Consider the following 27,412-nt stretch of genomic DNA (forward strand, 5'->3'; position numbering starts at 1 on the left):
AATGGAGTTGTAAGACATTGTTAAAGAGGGAAGAAAAAAAAACGTAAAATAATTTTTAAGAAGGTAAGTAAATGCATACTAGAAGATACAGTACAAATTGCTAAAGAAAATAACTCATCAAGAACCATAAATTATTTTTTTTTTAGGTAAAAAATCCTTATTACAACAGCATCTGTAAAGATAATATTCTTTATTTATATTTCGCCAACATATTCCGCAGCGCAAACGAAATCATACATTACATGCAACAAACTAGTCAACAATTAAAATAAAAGAAATGACGGCCCTGCTCCCAAGAGCTAACAATCTATGAGGAGATGAGGGTGACACAAAAAAATAAAAAGTGCTCGTTTGAACAATGGTCCAGCCATCTTAACAAAATAGGGGAGTAGAGATAACGCTGCATGCTCCCGTCCCCAGCTGATATCTGTAGTGGTTCTGAGTGCATGGGGTGTGGGATACATTTGGATGATGGATCAGGCTCTGACGGATGAGGTTGAGGGAGGTGATTGGAAAAGAGTTAGATTAGGGGATTTGACAGGGTACCCAAAAAATATGTGTTTTTAGGAAAGATCTAAAACTCTGTATGTTGGAAATTAACCTAATAGCTTGGGGTAGGATATTCCAGAGAACTGGTGAGAAGTCTTGGAGACGGAATGAGGGGTTTGGATTATGTTATTCATAAATCATTTGCAGAATGTAGAGCAGGGGTAGGTTGGTAGCCAAAAATGAAGAAGGAGATGTGAGGGGGGTGCAGAACCGTGGATAGCTTTTGTGGGTGATGGCGAGTAGTTTAAATTGAATCCTGTACTATATGGATTAACAGTGACTGGCACAGGGTGGAAGCATTGGAGTAGCGGTTAGGCAGATGGATTTGCCTGGCTGCTGCATTAAAGATAGAGTGGAGAGGGGAGAGTTTAGTGAGGGGAAGGCCAATAAATAATGAGTTACAGTAATCATGACGAGAGAGGATCAGGGCAACATTAACAGTTTTTGCTGTTTCCTCAGTAAGAATAGGGTGAATTCTGGAGATTGAGGTGTAGGTGGCATAAGTGGTGAGAGATTAATTATAGGGGTGAAAGAAATATCAGTGTCAAACATGACACAGTGACAGCGGGCATTCTGCCTAGGTGTTATGGTAGTGCCACACACTTAGATGGAGACATCAGGTTTAGGTAGGTTAGCAGATGGGGAAAACAAAAGTAGTTTGGTTTTTGAAAGATTGACTTTCAGATATAGAGAGGACATGAAGTTAGAAATAGCGGTCAGGCAGTCAGTGGTGTTCTGTAGAGCAGGGGTGATGTCACGAAATGAAATGTATAGTTAGGTGTTGTCAGCATAGAAATGGTTCCTAGAACAAAACCTACTGATAGTCTGTCCAATAGGGGATGCGTAATGATATCAAAGTGTATAAAAATATATGGTTTGCTTAAAAATTGTCTGTATGTTTTCAACTTGAGTGGAATTTGCATTCCTAGCTCTACAGATGCATATGGGCTGATAAGTGGGTACTTCTAATACAGTTTAGTGCCACCTAAACTTTACCATGCTCAGACACCATTGGGGCATGGAAGGAAGAGGAAGGACATCATAGATAGGTTACTAGTCATATCTTCATATCCTCAAAGACGACACACTATTGTTAAATCATTTTGTTTGTCACTTTGGAAAACCCTTTTTGTCAGGAGGTCATCTGACTATAAGCTAAACTTAAGATGTCCAAATGCTGGGATACCCAGTGGAAATCCATAATCTACTGGGGGATCTGGCAGCAATGATGGATCCTCTAGTGTGGTAGCAACTGCTCTGATTCATGGATAGTATCCTGAACCCCCTTTATAAGGCCTCATGCACACGACCGTTTTTTTTTGCGGTCCGCAAAAACGATTTCCGTTGTTCCGTGATCCGTGTCCGTTTTTTCATCCGTGGGTCTTCCTTGATTTTTGGAGGATCCACGGACATGAAAAGTGAAAAAAAAAACTAAGTCAAGTTTGCATTGAAAATGATAGGAAAAACGGACACGGATCACGGACACGGATCACGGGCGCGGATGACTATCTTGTGTGCATCCGTGATTTTTCACGGACCCATTGACTTGAATGGGTCCGTGAACCGTTGTCCGTGAAAAAAATAGGACAGGTCATATTTTTTTCACGGACTGGAAAAACGGATCACGGACGCGGAAGCCAAACGGTGCATTTTCCAATTTTTCAATGGGTCCTCGAAAAAAAACGGAAAACGGAACAACGGCCGCGGATGCACACAACGGTCGTGTGCATGAGGCCTAAATCTACTGGTTTTTTAAATTGGCTTTTCTAACAATACCATGTATTTTCATACACATCAAAATAAAAAAAATTATTAACATTTTCACACTGGGCATTAAAGCAAGCACAATGAGCTGATTCTCACACCAAGACTCTGTTGTATGTATAGATTTAATGGCTTTAACCTCTGATTAGTGTTGAGTGAAGCAAAGCATTCGAAACGGAATTTGGTCCGAAGTTTAGGAATACTTTGATTTGCAACAAAGCCGAATTTTGGTATTGAATCTGTTTTCCTAAAATGGTTGCTGCACATGTTACATAGTGAAAGTACGAAGCCCAGGAACACAAGATCACCCACATTGCCGTGCAGGTAGCCATCCCCTGTGATGTCACAGCCCTGTAAAAGCCTCATCCCACATGGTCTCCACCATTGTCCTGTGAGCTCAGCATAGGGAAAGATGTGACAAGCGCTCATTTGCTATGGACAGTGTTGCTGCAATAATCCATTGGTCATATTTGATCCATAGACCATGTTCAGCATCTGGTTTTAATCCTAATAATTTAAAAGGCAAAATACCATTAAGTTCATAGTCGGGAGGCATACAGACCTTATGGAGGGATCCACATGAGATTATGATCATCCCTGTTGTGGATCCCTCAATTTTATTGCTTTGAGGAAGGTTTTCCCTCCTCAATGCTATGTACCATCACACAAGAGGACATATAATTTTTATAGGAAACGGCCATAAAAACCTCACCTTCTCCCTGGCTGTGACTCTCTCCGCTGTGATTTGATCGCGGCACAGCCAGGGAGAAGGAGGCGTCCATTGATAAACCCTGGCGTCTCCTCCTCCCTGTACCAATGCTCATTATTAACATACTGAGCGGGAAAACTGCAGGGGGGCACAGCGGGGCACAGGAGCGATATTTAAAAAAAACAGGCATGGTGGCAGCAGCAGCAGTGGGTACCCCGCAAGTAAAGGTATTTATCTAGAATAAATAAAAAACATGAATGTTCCTCTTGAACAACTATGTAGGAAAATATCTTCCCTCGAATTTACATGGGTGTTTTGTATGGCCGTTTCCTATAATAATGATATGAATGGATTGTTTCGGTTTTAATAGAAAGTGTTTACACATCAATTATTCAATACAATATGAAATGACAGCAGGATTTCATGGCAAAGTCAGCAATGATTGTGATAATAATGAGAACAGTATACAAAAGAAAGATTGAATCTACAGAACGACGGATTGGATTAATCTTGGCTAAAATGAATGCCACATGCTTTGACCCTTTTGCGTCTTCGGAGAACAATAGTATTGTGCTATGTGTGACATTGTAATGAGTTACATCTTGTAGAAAGATAACCAAAAATGAAAAAATAAAAATAAAAACTTGTTACGTGCATAACAATTGTGCCCCTCCCCCGCTTAGAATTAAGTATTCCGGTAAAGTAACTTAATTTTTGAAAAACTGCATTAAGGCTGCAAGCTGTGACCCAACCAGAACCCATACCTATACATATAACCAGAGCTTCAATTTACTTTACAATCCATTTGTCTAGCTCCTGTGTGAGTCTGCAACACACTGATAGTATGATGGCGCCTGATCTTCCCTCACAAGACTACAATCCCCACAATCCCTAGCTTTCCTGCTGCTGTTTACTGATTGGCTGCCTGATGTACAGTCCGGTCACGCCCCCTCTACTCAGAAATCACCAGCACACTAATACGCCCTTTGTTTCACAAGACATAGAAGAGAACTGATAGCAACACACTGAGCATGCTCGACCACACAGAGGCTCAGAACTACAGGTCGATGCCATGGTACTTTATGAGGAAACACAGTGGGTAGCAGAGGAAGAAAAATACTTATAACTACGGAACGGTAAATATGTGAAATTTACATTATATTAGGTAATTACGGTTTTGATGCTAAATTAGTCCAAAACATGAGTTATATTTATGGTAACCGGAATACCCCTTTAAGAACGCCGTAAAAAAAAGACAAGTTTAATAAAAAGTCCAGAGAACCAGCTCATAAACGACTGACAGTTATGGTAAAATGTAGCTGCATTTTTCATGAGATGTAAAATCCCAGACAGATCACAAAATGAATGTCTGTCTTGAACGTGCAATGTTTGATCTCTGCATGCAGGGAGCTTTACTTGGTAAATATTGCTATCCCTAGAGTCTTCTGGATTCATTTACCCTTTAACATTGATATGTCTCTAGCTAGTTCCATTTATATTTAGCATGGGGATGAAAACATAACATTCAAGATGAGCAAAACTTGTCACGTTTCTGCAAAAATGCAATTGCAGCCTTTATCAAGTGTTATGTACGAGTCAAGACAGCACGATGGCGGTATGTATTGTTACACCATGTAATCCAGCATCTTCACAACCTCCCCAGAAGTCAATTTATATTCTTCTGATGCTTAGCCCTTTACAAGATGCTTCCTGCTTCTCCAGCATTGCGCTTTCACCGTAGGACCCACCCAGTTTTATTGGACAGGGATTTCATATAAGTTGACCTGCCCATTGGTGCAGTTTCCTGTGCTGTTCTGTTTCCACACTAAAACTGCACCAAAACCTGAACGTGTTACTTGCAGTTTTTGGTGTGGATTTGATGCGGTTTTCTCGCAGAATCTCATTCTTGTATTGAAAACTGAAAAATCTGCACAGAAAATCGAACAAATAATTGACATTCTGTGGTTTTCAAAATCCACACTGCAGGTTTTTCCACACAGAATAAAGCAAAGTGTAAATGAGATTTATCTAACCTCATTTACTTTGCTGGTACCGTATGTGAATGTGTGCGGAAAAACCATGCATAATCCGCACCATGTGCAGGTAGCCTAAAGGGGCTGTCCAAGCATATTTAAGAAAAGCTTAATCACTGCACAATTATTCTATGCAATTTCTAATATACTAATTATTTACTTCTGCACCATTTTGAAAGTGATCCCTGCTGTCAGTGAATGGAAACTTGTTTTTAAATAATCAGATTGAATACACATTCCCTTCAGTGGGAGCAGCACTACACAATGGAAGGAGCTATGTAGTTCTGGTGCCTACTTCCACTGCCAAAGATACTGCAGAACAGCTCAGCAGTGGGATTGCAGGGTGTCAGACCCCCCCACTGATCAGATATGGATGGCCTATCCTGAAGAAATGTGCTGCTCGGAGCACCAAGGGTTCTCCCCATTGTCAATCCCCCTCCCAGTAAGATTGACAGGGCCGGACATACTCACTGCTCTAATGCCTGGTCCTGAAATGTCTAACGTGCTGGGTGCAGTGGAGATCTCTTGCAGTCATCTCTACTCTGAGATCTTCACTGCAGGTGTGTTGCTAGTGTAACGCCCTGCTAGGGGGCATTACCACTCTTTTTGCCCCATCACTGTCTTTAATGGTGCATCCTGTATCATCATGTGCATTTACCCCTAGGTCCTACTCCATGTGTAACTGTATTTGTAATCTAGTAATGGTTTAAGTGCAATGTGCCTGGTTCACCATCAGATGGCGGCACTTCTGGCAGAGCTGTGCTAGCTAGAATAGAGCCCATCTTCCATTCTAGCCCCCTCTCTAGAGAGGGAGGAGTTGAGTTAGTTTCAAGTCAGTCTAGCTTGCAAGGGGATGGCTATGTTCTAGCCAGCAGAGCACTGTCTGTTCTGCTGGGTATATAGTCCCAAGTTGAAAGCCTCAGAACCCAGAAGAAAAGGTTCCCTGGACCCAGATACAGATGAAGACAAAGATAGAGTCATACTACAGAAGATTAAGTTGCAGCAGAAAGCAAAAGGCAAAGTTCCTATTTAAGCCAGCCAACATAGCAGGGCTGAAAGAGTTCAGATGTAGTAGAGCTGAGAGTGTTTGCCTGCCAGAACTTCATGCCAAAGCTTGCTGATAACTAAGATAAAGTTGGAAGAGTGTTCCTTGATGAAAGTTTATGCCAAGTAAAACTGTTAACTACTTCAATACAAGTCTGAACTCAATTTATTCAACCAGTGCCTCGACTATTCACCCTATTATCACTGTTGCAGATGACCATGCTTGGGGTTCCGGATATCCAGGGAGGAGCACCGTGACAAGTCCAAAAGCCACACCTGAAAGGGACACTATAGGCAACCCTTACACCTCTCTGGCATTCCTACACCTGGGTTCCACCATGACCTTCTACATAGGGGGAGATAGTCCCTCGTTGCTGAAATGCAACTGGCGTCATGACAAAAACTTTAAAAACTCTCATAACACCGTAGGAGAGACCCCCTAGTGCGGGACCAGTCTGCTGCACTAGTACTGGAGTTGGCACGTGGTCAAGATTTCAGGGACAGGCATCAGAGCAGTGAGGATGCCTGGCCCTGTCAAGCTCACTAGGAGAGGAGTGGCAATGGGGAGAGGCAAAAGTGAAGTGGTGCTTCCAGGGGCTAGGCCAGCCCCTCCTTGCTCTGAGCACCTCATTTGCATATAACTAAAAATAAGAATCGCTCTGCAACGGTAATACCAATTGCAGAGAGAATCACCTCTGATCACCTCCACTGTATATTCCATTACCATACTATATCATGGACTGCTTCTCCTGCACCATTGGTTTTCTTCGTAGTACATTACACTCCACTAAGCATTTCTAGCCCCACCAGCTCCACTTCTGTTCAAACCTTTCTTCTGTATTGTGCTAAACAGCTTACCTGAGAGTCTTGCGGATCATATCTTCATCTGTGATCCCATAATAAGTTAATGTCTCATTCCACGTGGGATTTAGCGTATTTCTCAGTGTTTTTGTTCTTAGTTTATTTGCCTAAATAGAGACCAAAAAGAGTGGTTATAAAATAAACAGCGATAACAAGCAGCTCTGAATATTTGACATTGTAGTACTTTCTTTCACATTACTTACAGATTTACTGTTATACATATCACTATTCCAGTCTTTAAGAAAAGGTGCAAATCTCTGCCAGTTGGGTTTATGCAGCTCTGTGCTTCTATATTGCCATATTTGCTATTTCAGGTACTCAGACAAGATATATGTTTTTATATTTCAAACAAATATGTTCAACATGTCATCCTATGATGGTGGAACAATCTTCCTCTATGTTAGTTAACCCCTTCGGGACCGTCTAGGATAGCATTACTCACCTCATGGATCCTCTGCTGCCATTCTGGCACTTATTGGGTCCTTGCTGGTCTCCCTTTCCTTTTAGCTTGACACACAGGAAACGGTAGAAGATGTCTGCCTAGCCAGTCACGGGTTTACTTGCGTCAGTAATTGGTTGAGCATGCATATCCAGGGATTTCCCAATAAGTACCAGAATGACAGCAGTGGGAGACTGGTATAATGGCCAGAAAGGCAATCCTGGTTCCAGTGAACTGAATATAGAGCTTAATGGTGTTGTCTCACTTCAGTAAATAGCATTTATCATGTAGAAGACGTTAATACAAGGCACTTAATAATGTACTGTGTTTGTCCATATTGCCTCCTTTGCTAGCTAGAGTCATTTTTCTATCACATTATACAGTGGCCAGGACCATGGGAGCACACATAGGCCGGTGCTTTTTTTTATATTGCGCAAGCATGGCCACAGGTGATGGACTGCACGGTGGTCATAACCATGGAAACAAGCAGTGCATAATGTGATGGAAAAATGAATCCAGACAGAAAAGGGAGCAATATGGCTAATAACAATACATTAGTAAGTGCCTTGTATTAACTTCCTCTACATAATAAATGCTATTTGCTGAAGTGACACAACCCAGTCCAGCAGGATGGCTGTGCCTGTACACTATAGAAAAAAGTACCACCTTACGTGAGCTCCCACGGTCCAGGCCACCAGAGAGGCTGGCATTGTTTCTTATAGTGTACAAGCACGAGCACCACTGATGGATTACAGGGTGGTTGTAACTAGAGATGGCCTTGCGGTTCGCCCGAACATATGGCGATATTCACACCCGCCATATTCTTTTAGATTGTTAAGAACTTTGACCCATGACACATCCATCAGGTGTTACAGGACAGCCAATTGAGATGTTTCAGCACATGGACATACCCCCTACCTTATAAATAAACCTGATCTGGGCGCCATTTTACATTAATTCTTTTGCCAGTGTAGGGAAAGGTTGCTGTGTGGAGCAGGGACAGGCTGTTAGGGACACAAAATGCTAGCTAATAGGGCCACAAAAGTCCTTTTAAGGACTGGTATAGGTGTGCTATCGATAGGTGTGATACACAGAGGGGTGCGATATACTTATAATATACTTTCTATATAGTGCTTTGGGGTAGTGCAGCATTTGTCTGCGGTTCTGCTGTTTTACCACATCTGCACAGAGTGACAAACACTATTTGAAACAATAATTTCTACTGGTGTGATTTACCAGTTGCCCCCAAAAAAACTGATTGAAGCAGGGGAGTTATATACCAATAATATACTTTATATATAGTGCATTTGGGTAGTGCAGTATTTGTTTGTGGTTTTGCTACGTTACCGCATCTACACAGAGTGACAAACGCTATTGGAACAAATAATTTCTACTCAGAAATAAATGTGGTTTGAGCAGCTCTCACCTGCCTGGAATTCCAGCTGTGCGGCACGGAACCGCTCCCTAACCCGAATTGGGAGCAAATAGAGGTAAATGCAAAAAGGGAAGTTGTCCAGCCTGTCTTCGTGGTAATCCAAAAAGCACTTTATTGAGTATCAAATATTTAAAACATCCAGGTACAAATTGCATAGGTCTATGCGTTTCAGGCAGAAAACAGTTTAGCCCTTACTCATGACTGCTCAAAATACACTGAGAAATTCACCTTTATAGGGGGAAGGAGGGAACCACACCTGAGGCAATCAAGCATGAAGTAGCTCCTCCCTGCTATAGAGGTGCACAACGGTAAAAAGAGACTAAAAAATACATGTATAGGTCATCCTAAATAATTTAAAGAAAGTAGGGAAATAGATGTTAATATTGTAGGATTAGATATAATCTTTTGTTTAGCCCTAGAGGTTGGCGACTTTCCAGCTGGAAGATCCAGTAGGATTCTCTGTTTAAAAGTTTTCTTTTTCGGTCGCCTCCTCTCAATGGTCTATTAACCCTTTCAATGCCTTGCACAGACATAGCAGAGGTGTCACCACCATGAACTACTATTTGCGATAGACACCTGATATGTCTGATGGCCTTCTGATGCTGCCGCCACCTCCAGACGTTGTCATTGGGCCACTGTGTTGTCTCCTCATTCTGCTTCCACCTCACCACTCTGTCATAGGGCCACTCTGTGGACTTCTCATGCTGTTCACTCCGTCCCCACTTCATGACTGAGCCACTATTTTGGCTTTCGACCTGGATGACATCATCATTTATTTGATCTTTTTTCTGATCTGTCAGAAGGAAGGAAAAATAAGATGCACAACAGATCCTCGCTGTCTGTGTAGCAGCTGTAAGGCCTGTATGGTCCCATCAGAATTGGCTTATGATTTGGTAGACAAAAGCAGGAGTGGGTACAAAACACAGAAGACTTGCAAATATTCCATTCACGTGTCATCTCTCTGTTTTATTTCCACTCCTGTTTTTACTGGCATTAGCAATACTGAGCAAATGCTGACTGGGTGAAGGCATATGCTCCAAAGACAGGATGCGTTTTTTGTGGGTTATTGTTCTGACGGATCAGGGGAAGGGCAAATTAATCAGTGACGTCAACACAAATTTACTGCTGACATCCTCTCCACTCTGTCAGGGGGCTCTACTCGTATAAGTGTGTAATATAACAGGTTCTGCAGACATCTATGTGGAATCAGCTGACGAGGGTGTAAAAGGAGTGCGCTTCTTCTTAAAGGGCTTCTGTCACCCCACAAAACTCATTTTTTTTTTTTTTGGATAGTTACATTCCTTATAGCGCGATATAGAAGAATATAATCTTATCACTTACTTTCATACGTCCGTTTCTTTAGAAAACGAAGTTTTATAATATGTAAATCCGGTCTCTACCAGCAAGTAGGGCGTCTACTTGCTGGTAGCCGCAGCAGAAATCCGCCCCCTCGCCGTGTTGATTGACAGGGCCGGCCGTGATCTCCTCCTCCAGCCGGCCCTGTCAGTATTTCAAAAATCGCGCGCCTCTGTTCATTCGGCGCAGGCGCTCTGAGATGAGGAGGCTCGTCTCCTCATAACTCCCTCAGTGCGCCTGCGCCGATGACATCACCGAAATAGAAGATGTCATCGGCGCAGGCGCACTGAGGGAGTTCTGAGGAGACGAGCCTCCTCATCTCAGAGCGCCTGCGCCGATTCAACACAGGCGCGCGATTTTTGAAACGCCGACAGGGCTGGCCGGAGGAGGAGATCCCGGCTGGCCCTGTCAATCAACAAGAGGAGGGGGCGGATTTCTACAGCAGCTACCAGCAAGTAGACGCCCTACTTGCTGGTAGAGACCGAATTTGCATATGATAAAACTTCGTTTTTTGAATAAACTGCTGGATCAAAGTAAGGAACACAATTATATTTTCATATATCGCTATATAACTAATTTAACTAGCCCCAAAAAAAAAAATCACTTTAGTGGGGTGACAGAAGCCCTTTAACATCGACCTATAAGGCAGAGTTCATACTTGAGTTATTAGGCCAGTTTTGGCAAATTTAAGTATACTTTCTTATAATTTTAATCAAGTTTTAGTTTAATAAAATCAATGTTAAAATATTTTATAAATGTAATAATAAAAATTAAATGTTGCATAAGACAGGAGAGAATCGGCCAGTCTTCTGTTTATTCAACGACGTGGTGTTGTGATAGAGAAAGCATTCAAAAGAAATAATTACTCTCCACCTGGAGCCGAATCCTGTCAAGATTGATGCAAATGCGGTATTGGCTGCTCATCCAGCAAGATACTTCTGGGGGAACCTGCCTGGCATGCTTCGGCCTCTACTAGCGACAGACAATAAGAAGAAGACAAAGCTTCAAGATTTCTTGGAGCCCAGAAAAGTTTCGAATGTAATCACGATTCAAACCAACCAGGGCCCAGTCTCTTCGTCAGGGGTTCCCAGTCATTATGGAATGGAAAGGAGGGCATCCTTATTATGTTTAATAAATTTAATAATAATAAATTTAATAATAAAAATTAAATTTTTCATAACACAGGAGGAGGAGGACATCCTGTGGTGCACGGAGATGGAGATGGTCTTCGGATTCCCACACAGACGTCTCAGAAATGAACCGCGGCTCCCAAAAGCAGCTCCTGGGAAGATCATGGAGCGTCCCGATCATCCATCATCTACTGTATTCCCCCACTTTATTTTGGAAGTGTGTAGAACCCATGTGTGGGACCTCCACGATGAAGATTGATCATGGAGACATCGAATGTTATAATATGTTTGGAATAAATTTCATAATAAAAATGTTTTAATACATTTTATAATAACATAAAAAAATATTTTTAGGACAGAATCAGCCAGTCTTCAGTTTATTCAATGACGTAGAGGGTGTTGCGATGGAGAAAGCATAAAAAAAAAAAATATTGCTCTACACCTGGAGCCGAATCCTGTTAAGATTGATACAAGTGCGGTATTGGCTGCTCATCCAGCAAGATACTTCTGGGGGAACCTGCCTGTCATGCTTAGGCCTCTACTAGCGACAGACAATAATAATAAGAAAAAGCTTGTTCTTTTCTGTACATTGAATAAATAACTTTTGGGGCCTGTACTCCACTGGCCTGCAGTAAAATTTATATCTAATGACCGTCTAATATACCTCCAGCCACATAATCACTTGAAGTTTTCTGTCCAGTGAATGCCTAATGTTTGGGGCCTGTACTCCCGTGGTCTAAAATAAAAAATTTCTAGGCTCCAGCAGGGCACATTTTTGAGAGTTTCAATTTAAGACGCATGAAAATGGCCCCTGATGAAAATACATATTTTTTGTGGGAATTTTTGCCATTGATCCCCCTCTGGTATGTCACTGTCCATGTTATGGGACAATTTGTGCACTTCTTGTAAGTATTTGGTGGCTGCAAATATGAGCTGAAGGTTTTTCAGGTTCGCCTGCCATTAAAGTGAATGGGGCCCGCCGCGAACTTGCGGTTCGCGAACATTTGATCACCGTTCCTGCCGATGTTCGTCCATCACTAGTTGTAACCATGGAAATGAGCAGTGTATAATGTGAACCAAGCCAGTAAAGGAAGCAATATGGATAATCACAGTACATTAGTAAGTGACTTGTATTAACTTTCTCTACATAATAAATGTCACTTGCTGTAGTGAGACAGCCCTTTAATACCACCCCCAGCCAACTATAAGTGACTGAGAGCTATGTACATATGTATACACACTTAGGCCTCATGCACACAAACGTATTTTTGGTTTGCATTTTTTATGGATCAATTGCGGACCCATTCATTTCTATGGGGCCGCAAAAAAATGTGGACAGCACACAAATGTTGTCCGCAAACTCTGCATCCATTTATCATGTAGAGAAAGTGAATACAAGCCACTTACTAATGTATTGTGATTGTCTATATTGCCTCCTTTGCTGGCTTGGTTCATTTATTCATCACATTATACACTGCTCTTTTCCATGGTTATGACCACCCTGCAATCCATCAGTGGTGCTTGTGCTTGCACACTATAAAAAACAATGCCAGCCTCTCTGGTGGCCGGGAACGTGGGAGGTCACGTAGACTGGTGCTTTTTTTTTATAGTGTACAAGCACAGCCATGTTGCTGGACTGCAGGGTGGTCGTAACCAAAGAGAAACTATCTCTGCATAATAAATGCTATTTGCTGAAGTGGCAAAACCCCTTTAACTCCTTAGTGACTAATGACGTACTGTGTACGTCATGATGTTGTGTTAGTTACCGCATTATGATGTGCACAGTACGTCATGAGATCATAATGTCACCGCAAGTATACTTGCGGTGACACTCACATCTAAACGGGTGCTATGGACAGCTGAGCTGTCTGGACACCGGGCAGGGGACCAATCACAGCGGCCCCTGTCTTTGGATTGTTGCGATTGGTCAGTCAGATCTGTAACTTACAGCTATTGCAACGGCCTACATCTGTGCTGGCACTGATGTCGGCTGTTTAACCCCTTACATGCTGCGGTCCATAGGGACCGCTGTATAAAAGGGGTTAACAGGGAGGATGCTCTCTCCCTCTCCCATTGGGTGCTGCGTTGCTGTGGCAGCATCCAAACTGATCATAACAGAGGGAGGGAGCTTTCTCCTTTCCCCCTTCCATCGGGCCACTGCTCTGCTGTGGCAGCGTCACAATGTTTAATACGGAAATTTGACGCCTTACACAGGCATCCAGGCTTGCCATGGTATGTAATACTGACAGGGTCCTGAACACTGATCAGGCTTATTGTGAATGAAAATACACTGCAGTACACTATACGGTGTACTGCAGTGTATTGTAGAGCCATAAGACACATTGGATCTTCAAGAACCAAGTGGGTCTGAGTCAAAAAAGAGCAAAAAAAAAAAAAAAAAAAAAAGGAAAAAAATGTGAATTTTCTTTCCCCCCCCATATACGCACATTTATAATTGGGTAAAAATTAAGAAAATAAAATACCCTAAATATGTTTGGTATCGATGCGTCTGTAACAACCAGCTCTATAAAATATCACATGACCTAACCACTCAGGTGAACACCGTAAATAAATAAAATAAAAGCAGTGCCAGAAAATAATTTTTCACCTACCATCACAAAAAGTGCAACACCAAGCATTCAAAAGGGTATATGCCCCCCCCCCAAAAAAAGTACCAATCAAACCATCACCTCATCCCGCAATAAATGAGAACCTACCTAAGACAATCGGCCAATAAATAAAAAAGCTATGGCCCAAACTATAGAGACACTAAATTATTACTACAATATAATTTTTTGTTTCAAAAATGCTATTATTGTGTAACACTTAAATAAATAAAAAAAAGTATACAAATTAGGTATTGCCACACCCGCAATGACCTGCTCTACAAAAATATCACATGACCTAACCCCTCAGATTAATGCCATAAAAATAAATAAATAAAAACTGTGCCAAAACAACACATTTTTTGGTCACCTTGCCCCATAACGTGTAATAATGAATGATCAAAAAATCATATGTACCCAAAAATGGTACCAATAAAACTGCCACCTTATCCCATAGTTTCCAAAATGGAGTTACTTTTTGATTGTTTCTACTGTAAGGGTGCATCTAGGGGGCTTTAAATGGGACATGGTGTCTAAAAACCAGTCTAGGAAAACCTGCCTTCCAAAAACCTTGCGGCGCTCCTTTTCTTCTGCACCCTGCCGTGTGCCCTTACAGCAGTTTACGACCGCACGTGGGGTGTTTCTGTAAACCGCAGAATCAGGGTAATAAATATTGAGTTTTGTTTGGCTGTTAACCCTTGATGTGTTGAAGAAAAAAATGGATTAAAATGGAAAATCTGCCAAAAAAGTGAAATTTTGAAATGTCATCTCCATTTTACTTAAATTCTTGTGGAACACCTAAATCGTTAGCAAAATTTGTAAAAATCAGTTTTGAGTAACTTGAGGGGTGTAGTGTCTACAAAAGGGTCATTTATGGGAGGTTTCTACTATGTAAGCCCCACAAAGGGACTTCAGACCCTCAGGTCCTTAAAAAGTAGGTTTTGGAAATTTTCTTAAAACTTTAAGAATTGCTTCTAAAATTCTAAGCCTTCTAACGTCCTAAAGAAATAAAATGACATTTACAAAATGATGCCAACATAAAGTGGACATATGGGGAATGTTAAGTAATAAATATTTTATGAGGTATCGCTTTCTGCTTTAAAAGCAGAGAAATTAAAATTTTGAATATTGCACATTTTTCTAAATTTTGGGTAAATTTGGGATTTTTCATAAATAAAGTTGAAATATATTGACTCAAATGTGTCACGAGAAAACAATCTCAGAATGGCTTGGATAAGTAAAAGTGTTCCAAAGTTATTACCACATACTGTAAAGGGACACATGTTAGATTTTCAAAAATAAGCCTGGTCACGAAGGTGCAAAATGGCCCGGTCATTAAGGGGTTAAGAGTCGCTTTATATCTAGTTTCAGACTTTTATTGAAGACACATGAAGCATTTTCCAATGTATACCTCCAGCAGAAGGCTCTGATGTATACCACTTTTAGTTGTACAGCTGTGCTGTATACCTATTTTTTTTTTTACTGTATATCGACATATAGCATTGACGTCTCTGGAGACTGAACTTTTTCTTCTCCAAATGGAGAAGTGCCCCTAAATTAATTAATCAGTTAACATTCAAAGTAGCTAATAAATTTCACTTGAGTGACAGTAATAGTGAATAGTAAGGGCAAGATAAGTTAAGTAAATTTTAGAAATATATACAGCCTCACATCTTTTACTTGAACAAAGGACTGATGTTCTACTTTGCTGCCATGGTACATGAGAGATCAGTATCTTTATAATTGTTAGTAATTAACTGTCCGTATAACGAGCAATAGAAATAACACTATTATAATGCATAGCAGGCCACTAGTTAAATATTGTAGTGCTGGGCTGATCAGCAAGAAAGTGATGATGCTTAAGAATTAACATTCTATTTTCAACAACAACAAAAAAACTCTAACACTCAACTAAACTAAAATGGCAAACATTAATGGGGTCATTTATCAAATTGGTGTAAAGCAGAACTGGCTTAGTTGCCAATAGCAACCAATCAGAGTCCACCATTCATTTTATTACAGCTCTCATGGAAAATGAAAGGTGGAATCTAATTGGGGCAACTAAGCCAGTTCTACTTTACAGCAGTTTGATAAATGATCCCATAACTCTCCCTACATAGATATCAGTGGGCAGGTGCACACAACAATTGTTGGTCTGTCCATTTTCCACTCTGGAATGAAAATCACCAGAACATCTATGCAGGCACATCTACTGTACAGCAGAAAATACTGTCAGGGTTTAGTTCAGAAGCTTAAAAATTATCAATCCAGCTTGGAGAAAAACAAAAACTAAAGTAATGATTTCAATGTAAGAAATAAAGATGGAAGTATTTGTTTTCCTACCAAAGATTGGAATTGTATACTAAGTTGTATCTATATTAGTGATGAGCAGCAGGGGCAATATTCGAATTCGCCATATTTCGCGAATATTTTGTAGAATATTCGTCATATATTTGCGAATTCGAGATTATATTCTTGATTGCGAAAATCGGCAATGTAATATTAGTGTAATGCATGCGAAATACAGGCGTGTGTCACTTTTGCTACATTTTTCATAACTCTTTCATAACTGCAATAAACTTTAGAAAATAGCTGCTGGGGAGGTTCTTATATAATAAGGGGTAGGCAACTTTTCTATTGGTTGCTAGGGATGTTGCTAAGCTGTGACAAAGCCTTCTTATTGGCCCACAAGCTAGAAGAAGGGAGGGATGATCACCTGACGTGTATTGTGTTAAAAAAAAAAAAAAAAAAGGTCATTATGAATATATAGTGCTATATTCTAAATATTCGCGAATTCTCGAAGTGCCGATATTCGCGATAACATTTTTAAAATATTTGCGCTCAACACTAATCTATATACAGTATATATATGAAGACGCAATGATGCATAGTGAAGTAGCCATGGAAAAGTATTGATTCATTATAAAGGTGTATCTGTCCAACAGAAAGCATGTGATTTTTTTCATGGTTGTTAAGTCAAAAATTTTAAGGTTGTCCCATTTGGACACTTAGGGAAAACTCACCTCTGGGACAGACTTCTAGCTTAAGAATAGGGCCCAATTGTGCGCTGCTGGAAAAGGAGAGGAGGCTATGCATGGGCAGCTCTCTCTATTCATTGCTATGGGACTTAAAAAAATAGCTGACCATGCTTACCTGGCTATTCTCGGAAGTCCTATAGTAAAGAATGGAGAGAACTGGTTATGCACGCCCTGCTCTACATTCCTTGCAGTGCACAATGGGGCCTCCTTCTTGAGATACAGGTGGGTCCAAGAGGTGGAACTCACACCATTTGGATATTTATGGTATATGCCATATAGGTTCAGATGGGAATAACCATTTAAGCATGCCCCCAACATCTGCCATCAAGGGACAGTATGGACACCCTAATACACATTGGATGATAGGCCTTTCTTGCCAAAATAGGGACTTTTGGCCGATATTAATCTAATGTGCACGGGCATCTTAAACCTTGTATTATGACAGAATAAAACTACATAACCAACATTTTAGCGCTGTTGAAGCACTTGACACCTTCCATTTTGTTCTATTTACATTGACATTTGAGCTTTCAGACTCAAGTTTTTGGGTTTCCCCTGACAGTATTTATAGCACATACCAGAAGAAAAGAAAAATCCAGCACTTTCAATGTTGATTTCAAGCCGTAACTTCTTTATTCCGGTGGATACAAATATTACAGCCGTTCACATCACATGTGGTAAGTGAACATAATAGAAACTCCAGTTTTTTCAAAGCATATGGAATAGAAAAAATTCTCCCTTTGTCCAGAGGTGGTGATATAAAACATAAATTACTGTTGAGGGAGGCCTTTTGGATTTTCAAATTGAACACACGTTTTCCCAAAGGATTAAATTATAGAAAGGAAATGCTTCATTTTTTTTTTATTGTTATAGTGTTGCCTCTCCACTGTTTTCCCCTTTCTAATCAGCACCTTGAATATGCAACTATATGTCACTGTTCACATTGAAGAGCAGGGTCGGTTGCGGTCAGAGTTTGACTTTCTGTCTTAACACAGTACTGGTTGACCACAGTTCACATTGACATATGCAAGTCAATGCGGTTTTCAGTATTTACTTGGAATCCAAGCAGCAATTTGTTGTTTCTCTGCTTCTTGATGGACAGTCTGTCTACTGTAAAGACAGTTTAATGGTGCGTCTAGCCCTAGTGTGAACTTGCTTTTATATTTTCTGTAGTGTTTTTCTTTTTGCATTTGTTGTGCTTAATGAATAAAGATTGAATATATTATTGCAACAGAATCTATTCAGGCAGTCATTATCTTCCTCTGCAATGTAATTACAACACCTGCCCTTACTCTCCACCCCTTCTATTTCAATGGGGTATAAAGCCATTCTCTGCTGAGGAGACCCTCATGAAGTCATGAATAAAAACTGCTAAGTTTGAAACGCGTCGACTGACACAAGACCGCGTGTTTTTACCGCATGTGATGTGAACAGCTGTAATATTTGTATCCACCGGAATAAAGAAGTTACGGCTTGAAATCAACTTTGAAAGTGCTGGATTTTTCTTTTCTTCTGGTATATGCTACATACAAGGTCTCACCTTATAATCCGTGCACAGGAGGAGCCCGACGGCTGATCATTTTTAAAGCAGGTGAGCTGGATCCTCTTTTCTTCTTACTTGATACAAGTTTAATCCGAGTCTCCCTGCCTTATGTTACCTCCTAGCCACTTCATACGGTGGTAATAGAGCGCTGGTTCACAACAGAACCACATTAGCGGTTTTAGACACGCGGTCTGTACACACATGGCGTTTGCATCCTCTCAGGATCGCAAGATCAAGGCGCAAAAAGTGTTTTCTGAAAAAGATGTCTCATTACAAAACACTTTTAACCTGGATGCTAAAATGCAAGAATTGGAAAAAACTGTTAAGCCAGGAAATTCGCGTCTGGTGGAATTATACAACACTAACAAACTATTTGGAGAAAAAAATGATACCACGTGGTCTAAGACCACAGTCTTCTCTGATCAGTTTGTGGAAAGCTGGAACAATACACTTTCAGACTGTTCAATCAAATTAATGTCTCTAATAATACAACACGAGGAAGTCAAATTGACAGCTACACAGGAATCCATCATGTTAATCAAAGAGGATCTAAAACAATATAAAAACCCTGGATTCTTTTTGTAACCTCCAGAGCAAAATGAATACGTCTCTGCAATTAATGGAGAATGAAATCATGCACATTAAACACAAAAAGTTGCAAAGAGATCTGTTTGAGTACAAAAACAATCAAGGCTATGAGTGGGGCAGAAGGGACACTATACATGATACACCCAAGTCAATACTAAAGAAAAAAAGTAAAAACCGAACAAGGACTCCTACAGTCAGTTTCAACTCGTCAGGCTAAGAATTATTAAATGTTTCTATGGAGTCTCAAGAGACTGACCCTCTTAAATCTTCCCAAGGGGAATTAACGGAAATACCGGTGGCCAGACTTTTGTATTATAAAAAACAAAAAACCAACAAAGGTGGTAAAAAAAAGCAAAAAACTATCCAGACGAGGAGGAGGCCGAAAACATAGGAAAACCACACAAAATGTTGACTCGGTACCGCAAATAGATTATGGACATAACGCAGAGCATGATGTTGTCAATTTGTCTCCAGTTGTTCTTACCATTGACCAAATAGAAGTGTTACAACTGGGTTTGAATTTTTCCCCCACACGGAATTTCGATCTTTTCTCCACTTTGTTAAATATTAATAAGTTCATTAGAGATATTACAGTTAAAAAACATTTTGATGGAGAGGAGAAAAGATCGCTCACCGTGACTGCCACTCAGGATATTGTCAATGATTATGTCAATAAGAATTTTTCTGAACAATTATCGGTGGTATTGTTGAAAGATTTATAGTCAGAATCAGAGGATGTCAATGTGTTTGCGGAAGATGGATTTTTCAAAGTCCGCAATACACATTTTTATCCCATATATTCCCGCACACCCTGTATGGATGTATTCCAGGACACAGTGGAGAGGCAACTTTTATCACTTAGTAGGGATTTACAAAACGTGCAGGGACACCATAATTTGTCCAAAAAACATCAAAATGCTTTGAGGGAGCTTCAGGACAGGGATGACATTATTATCAAGATGGCCGACAAGGGGGGCGCAGTGGTGGTGTTGGACAAGTCCTCATACAAGATGCAAATGTTGGAGGTGTTGTCTGATGACTCAACTTATAGTGCACTAAAAGGAAATCCACTCAGTGATTACACGCGATCATATACCGCAATCATTGAGAAAGGGAAAGCCCTAGGCATCTTTGCACACCAGGAGTTTTCCTACCTGTCAGTTGGGTCACTGGTCACACCAATATTGCATGCTTTGCCTAAAATCCATAAAGGGCTGGACCCACCACCACTGCGCCCCATTGTCTCGGGGATCGGCTCCCTCACTGAGAGGTTGGGGGAGTGGTTGGACTCCATATTACAGCCAATGGTCATGAGGGTTCCAGGTTATCTCAGGGATACAGGGGAGGTTTTAAGGAGTTTTTTCAATAAAGAATGGGACACCAGATATACCTGGTTGTCGCTAGATGTGATATCCCTCTCTTCTTCAATACCACACTCTATTGCTCTCCTCTCTCTGGAATATCATTTGCATCGGTATAGTTGTCATAGGGAAGAAGCCATTAATTATATATTGTGTGTCACAGAATTTTTATTAACACACAATTATTTTTCCTTTGACGACAAATACTACTTGCAAACCAGAGGAGTTTCAATGGGAGCCAAGTTCTCCCCCTCCCTCCCAAAATGACATTGTCAAATTAGCAAGGAACGTTTTATTTTCACACCAGATAATCCTTTTGCAGAGCAGATCGAGTGGTATGGCAGGTACATCGATGACCTGTTCATCATTTGGGGCGGCGATGTGCCTGCCATACCCTCTTTCTTGGACTATGTCAATTCAAACACATATAATCTGAGGTATACCTGCGGTCATGACCATTCTCAGATTAATTTTCTCGATTTAACTTTGAGAGGAGTCCCACATCAAATTATTAGTACTTGTACCTTTCGGAAGCCGACCTCTGGGAACACGATTCTGAGGGCTAACAGTCACCACCCAATGCATACCATGAAATCGGTACCTGTGGGAGAATTTATACGAGCAAGGAGTGTGCTGTTCCTTTCATATTGAATTTCTGCACTGTATTTCTTGTTTTACCTATGTTGTTTAAGTCTATTGTTCTCTGCTGCCATCTGCTGGCCGGAATTTGTATGCTGCACGCCTTCGTTCTTGTTAAATAAAGTTTTATCTCTGGGCATGGTTTTAGCAGCCTTGGGCCTGGTCACTTCCTGTAGCCTTTTTCAGTGCTGCATTCTTTGTGACTGGAGACACACACCTCGGCTTGTGAAGGCATCAGTTTTTGACCAGCAGTTGCCTCAGCAGTTGCCTCAGCAGTTAGCCTCAGGAAAGACATCCACATCACAGCATCTACTGCATTCCTATATTGCATCACTGTATGTCACTGCTCTGGATCAAATAAACCCACGTTTGATTGCATCCTCATGTCTACGTCTGGATCCATCTAACCTGAGCATCTGCCGGTCCGGTCTGCTCCACTGCTTGGATACGAAGGTAGGCCAGTCACAAAGTCATTATCAGTTACACCTTCAATCGCCTTCATGTGGGGACAGAACAAGGAGAAATTGTAGCAATATGGCGGATTATGCCAAGGAGTGCTCAATCATTAAAACTCGCTTTCTCGCCCGAGGGTTTCCGCATTGGATGGTGGCCAGAGTACTCGGAATCGCGACAGACAAAAAACGAGAAGATCTGTTATGTAGAAGTAGGAGGAGCTCTTCTAATACACCAGTGCCCACCCTTATACTCACTTACAGCAAACAGTTTGATGCGATCAAACAAATCGTCTCACATTGTTTGCCGATTTTGTATGAGGATGAGAAGACACATGCCATTCTGGAACAAGGTTACAGAGTGGTATCTAGACGCTCCCTTACCCTGGCCTCAGCACTTTCGCCGTCTATGTTTTCATCCACTGCACAAAAAAGAAAATGCACTTGGTTACATCATAGAGGGTTTTTTCGCTGCGGCAGTCATCCCTGCAAAACTTGCAGTTATGTTGCCCCAGTGAAGAAATTCCATGATTCAGAAAATACAATGGAATTTAATATTAATTCATATATGAATTGCAACAGCTCCTATTTGATATATGTTATTTCTTGCACACATTGCAACCTATTGTAAACCTGCAGTTTGCTGCGGTTTTGGAAGTTTCTGATCCCCGCGGTCTGTGACCGCAGGGATCAGAAACTTCAAATAAGCCCGCAGTGCGGGATCAGAAACTTTAAATAAGCCAGCGGTGCGGGCGGTGCTTGGGGGGGCAGGCAGGGATGCGATCATCCACCGGCACCCTCTCTCAGGATAGCCGAGCCATGCATTTAACCCCTTCCATGCCGTGGTCCGTAGGGACTGCTGTATGGAAAAGGTTAAGAGGGAGGGAGCTCCCTCCCTCTCCCATTGGGGGCTGCTGTGCCTTTTCAGCCCCCGATGGGAGAGGGAGGGGGCCCCCCTCCCTCCCCATCACCCACTGCTCTGCTGTGGCAGCGAGTGATGGTTACCATGGCAACCGAACGTTTTCACAGGCGTCCTGCTGTCCATCGTACTGATCAGAGGCTGTCCATGGTGCTGATTAGACTTCTGCTAAAGGCAGAAGTCTAATCAGATTTTGTAAAGTGAAAATACAGTACAGTACACTATATAGTGTACTGTACTGTATTATACAGACATCAGACCCACTGGATCTTCAAGAACCAAGTGGGTCTGGGTAAAAAAAAAGTAAAAATCAAAAAACACATTTATCACTGATTAAAATTAAATAAATAAAATTCCCAACACATGTTTGATATCACCCAGTCCTTAACGACCTGAGCTATAAAAAGGTCATGTTACTTTACCCGCCATAATTTTTTTTAATAAAAAACTATGATGAAATATAAATTTTGCCCACCTTACTTCCCAGAAAAGGTAAAAACAGTGATAAAAAAAGTTGTATGTACGCCAAAATAGTACCAATCAAACCGTCACCTCATCCCGCAAAAAATGAGACCCTACCTAAGATAATCGCCCAAAAACTGAAAAAACTATGGCTCTCAGACTATTGAGACACTAAAACATGATTTTTTTGTTTCAAAAATGAAATCATTGTGTAAATATGTGTAAAACTTACCTAAATAAAAAACTAGTATACATATTAGGTATCGCCGCGTCCGTAAAAACCTGCTCTATAAAAATATTACATGATCTAACCTGTCAGATGAATGTTGAAAATAACTAAAAATAAAAACGGTGCCAAAACAGCTATTTCTTGTTACCTTGCCTCACAAAAAGTGTAATATAGAGCAACCAAAAATCATATGTACCCTAAACTAGTTCCAGCAATACTGCCACCCTATCCCGTAGTTTCTAAAATGGGGTCACTTTTTTGGAGTTTCTACTCTAGGGGTGCATCACGGGGGCTTCAAATGGGACATGGTGTCAAAAAACCGGTCCAGCAAAATCTGCCTTCCAAAACCGTATGGCATTCCTTTCCTTCTGCACCGTGCCGTGTGCTCGTACAGCGGTTTACGACCACATATGGGGTGTTTCTGTAAACGACAGAATCAGAGCCATAAATATTGAGTTTTGTTTGGCTGTTAACCCTTGCTTTGTAACTGGAAAAAAATTATTAAAATGGAAAATCTGCCAAAAAAAGGAAATTTTGCAATTGTATCTCTATTTTCCATTAAATCATGTGGAACACCTAAAGGGTTAACAAAGTTTGTAAAATCAGTTTTGAATACCTTGAGGGGTGTAGTTTCTTAGATGGGGGTCACTTTTATGGAGGTTCTACTCTAGGGGTGCATTAGGGGGGCTTCAAATGGGACATGGTGTCAAAAAAAACAGTCCAGCAAAATCTGCCTTCCAAAAACCATACGGGGCACCTTTCCCTCTAATCACTACTATGTGCCCGTACAGTAGTTTACGGCCACATATGGGGTGTTTATGAAAACTACAGTATCGGGGCAATAAATATAGAATTTTGTTTGGCTGTTAACCCTTGCTTTGTTACTGGAAAATATGGATTCAAATGATAAATTTGCCAAACAATCTAAATTCTGAAATTTTATCACCATTTGCCATTAACTCTTGTGGAACACCTAAAGGGTTAACAAAGGTTGTAAAATCAGTTTTGAATACCTTGTATAAGTAGACATATGGGGAATGTAAAGTAATAACTATTTTTGTAGGTATTACTATGTATTATAGATGTAGAGAAATTGAAACTTTGCAATTTTTCACAAATCTTTGGTAAATTTGGTATTTTTTTATAAATAAAAATGAATCTTTTTGACTTCATTTTACCAGTGTCATGAAGTACAATATGTGACGAAAAAACAGTCTCAGAATGGCCTGGATAAGTCAAAGTGTTTTAAAGTTATCACCACTTAATGTGACACTGGTCAGATTTGCAAAAAATGGCCTGGTCCTTAAGGTGAAATATAGCTGTGTCCTAAAGGGGTTAAGGCTCAGATGTCAACATAGCCGTAAATGATTATTTCATCTTCTGAATCATAAAATATTTACGATCTGAGAAAAATAGAATCTATGGAGACAAATACTTTCTTAACCCTGTGTGTGTACTTTTTCATTCACTGGAGCAGAAAGATTGTTGAACCACAGGCAAGTACCAGATGAATCCAGCTGATGCTTTAATTAAATCGAAGCTGTAGGACTGTGGAGCAATTTCTACAGTACTTCAACTGCTTGAAGAGCCAGATAGCTAGCAGCACCAATACGTCTCACTTTAATGAGTTTTGATTAGATCGATAAATAAAAAGTTTTGTGCTGGGACTTGCACAGGATATGAATCAGCACTTCACACTTTTAATACAAAAAGGTGTTTTTGTCAACCCACAAAATCATAGTCCTTTGATGACTAGCAAGGCACTTTTCCGCAGGGAGCCACTGCAGACTGTGAAGAATGTTTTTCATATGAAAGGCGATTGAAGTTCATAAACAATTGAAATTCTGTACATTATAATAAAGTAATCATACAAGTTTTGATTATAGTCAACTGTGAGTCACAAGGAACACAGGCATCATCTATTTCACAATAACAACCAAAATTTTACATGGTATATCCGTTATACCAGGCAGTTTACATGCTGACGTTCCAAGGTCAAAGTGCACAAAACATGCAGGGTATAGGACTGGAAAAATGCTGGGACTATCCTTATTAATAGGGCCCATGCACACTATCCTCATACGGGTACCTTGATGACTATATTCGCAGTGTCATGAGTCACGCTAAAGTCGCAGTGTAGCCTAGCTGATTACTAATAATTATGTATTTTCAGGGAACAGTGTGGGTAATTTATTAAGGCTGGTCACCAGTTTTATGGAGTACAAAAGTCGCAACTATTTTAGCAAACTGCAATTTTCAAAGATTTAGCAAATTTTTTTACTTTCTTCAGTAATCTTGACAATTTGTTTTTAAAAGTGGGTGGAGCTTAATGAAGGGAAGGGCAACTGTGGCACAACATACACAGTATACTACATTTTTCCCCATTTTTCTGTAGGTTTCAGTCCTCAGGATAGATCATCAGTATCTGATCGGTGGGTGTCCGACACTCGGGACCCCCCAGTCAGCTGTTTGAGAAGGAACCGGCACTCCTGTAAGCGCAGCAGCCTTCTCTGTGCTCATCAAACACAGCACAATACATTGCATAGGTTGGTAGCTGCTTGGTATCGTACTCAGCCCCATTAACTTCTATGCGCTATACCACGCATAATGTACAGCGCTGTGTTTGGTAAGCATGGAGAACACCACGGTGCTCCCAGGAGCATTGGTGCCTTCTCCAACAGCTGATCAGCGGGGGTACCGGGTGTCAGACCCCCACCGATCAGATACTGATGACGAAGGCCTCATGCACACGACCGTTGTTTTGGTCCGCATCCAAGCCGCAGTATTTGCCATTCACTTCAAAGGGGCTGCAAAAGATGCGGACAGCACTCTGTGTGCTTTACGCATCCATTGCTTCGTTCCATGGTCCGCAAAAAAAATATAACCTGTCCTATTCTTGTCCGTTTTGCGGACAAGAATAGGAAGTTATGTATATATGTTTTTTTGTATATATGTATATACATATGTATATATGTATATATTAAGTTATGTATATATGTTTTTTTGAGTCAAATTTACCCTTTACAACCTGTTTTTTAAATATCTTGCTTAGGCCTCATGCACACGACCGTATGACGTCCGTGTGCATTTCGTATTTTGCGGAACGGAACAGCTGGCCCAATAATAGGACATGTTACATTTTTTTGTGGAACGGAAATACGGACATACGGAAACTGAATGCACACAAAGTACCTTACTTTTTTTTTTGTGGACCCATTGAAATGAATGGCTCCGTATACTGTCCGCAAAAAAAAATGAATGGACACAGAATGAAAATACATTTGTCTGCATGAGGCCTTAAGGACATTTTATCTTAGAAACATTCTTAAGCAATTATCCAAGATAAAGATCTAATCACTGTTAAATATACATTAGGGTCATGCCATAGCCCAATGGAAAAGTCTGGAGAAGTAAAAGATGGTTTAAAATTAATGAATGTGAATAGCAAAATTTATACTGGTTTGGGGTTATTCAAAATGCTTTTTTTAAGATAACTTTGAAGTTCTCCAATTTTGTCTTCCACATGTAAAGCTGGAATATATAACAAGCTGCAGCTTCCACTTGCTATTTTCAGAAAAAAGTTCACAATTTTTAATGAATAGTAGGATGAAAAAGCCTCTATATAAAAAACCTTCCAAAACTGACAATAAACTATCCTATTCAGGTTAATTAGTGCACAATTAAAAAAAAACATTCTTTGCAACTTCTAAATAATTAGTAGCAAAAACTTGTTAAGAACACAAATAATGCAATGTATTCATAGTGCTTTCATTAGTTACCTGGAGATATTCTATCAATAAAATTCATAATTGTATGAGTCATCTCATTTGTGGCTGCCCTGCTGTTCCCTGGTCACCAGCACATTCCCTGGCCAGACCAACCCACCAATGACCGATCACCAGCACATTCCTTGGTCACCAGGGGTGGTCTGGCCATAGACCCTACAGGGTACACTTCATGGAGGGACAATGCTGGAGGGGCTACATGACCCCCTCTCACTGCCGCCAGCTATGTTAAGTAATGATCTGACACTCTCCTCCTGACTCCTGAGTTTAACTGTATTGCTACCCTAAGGCAACTAGAGTAGGAGCACAGAAAATGGCAGCTGGCACTGCCCACCACAAAGGGGTGTTTTTTCTGGTTTGTTGTGTGTTTTTTTGTGCTGGATTTTGTGACACACTATGGTATTTGGCTTGCTGGCCTGCTGGGGTAATATAATATTTTCCAGTGCCACTTTTAGTTCCCAATCTACCCG

At 40.7% G+C, this 27,412-nt stretch overlaps 1 protein-coding gene across 1 annotated transcript in view; it reads right to left on the bottom strand.

The window, feature by feature from the left end:
* The window catches only part of DOC2B (double C2 domain beta), a 904,475-nt gene that overhangs the window by 391,803 nt on the left and 485,260 nt on the right, over positions 1 to 27,412 (bottom strand). The window contains exon 4 of the mRNA XM_040424761.1: positions 6,958 to 7,067. Within this exon, the coding sequence (XP_040280695.1) occupies positions 6,958 to 7,067 (110 nt within the window). The remainder of the gene's footprint in view (positions 1 to 6,957; positions 7,068 to 27,412) is intronic.

Source organism: Bufo bufo, chromosome 3 (genome assembly GCF_905171765.1).
Source record: "Bufo bufo chromosome 3, aBufBuf1.1, whole genome shotgun sequence".
Taxonomy (NCBI): Eukaryota; Metazoa; Chordata; class Amphibia; order Anura; family Bufonidae; genus Bufo; species Bufo bufo.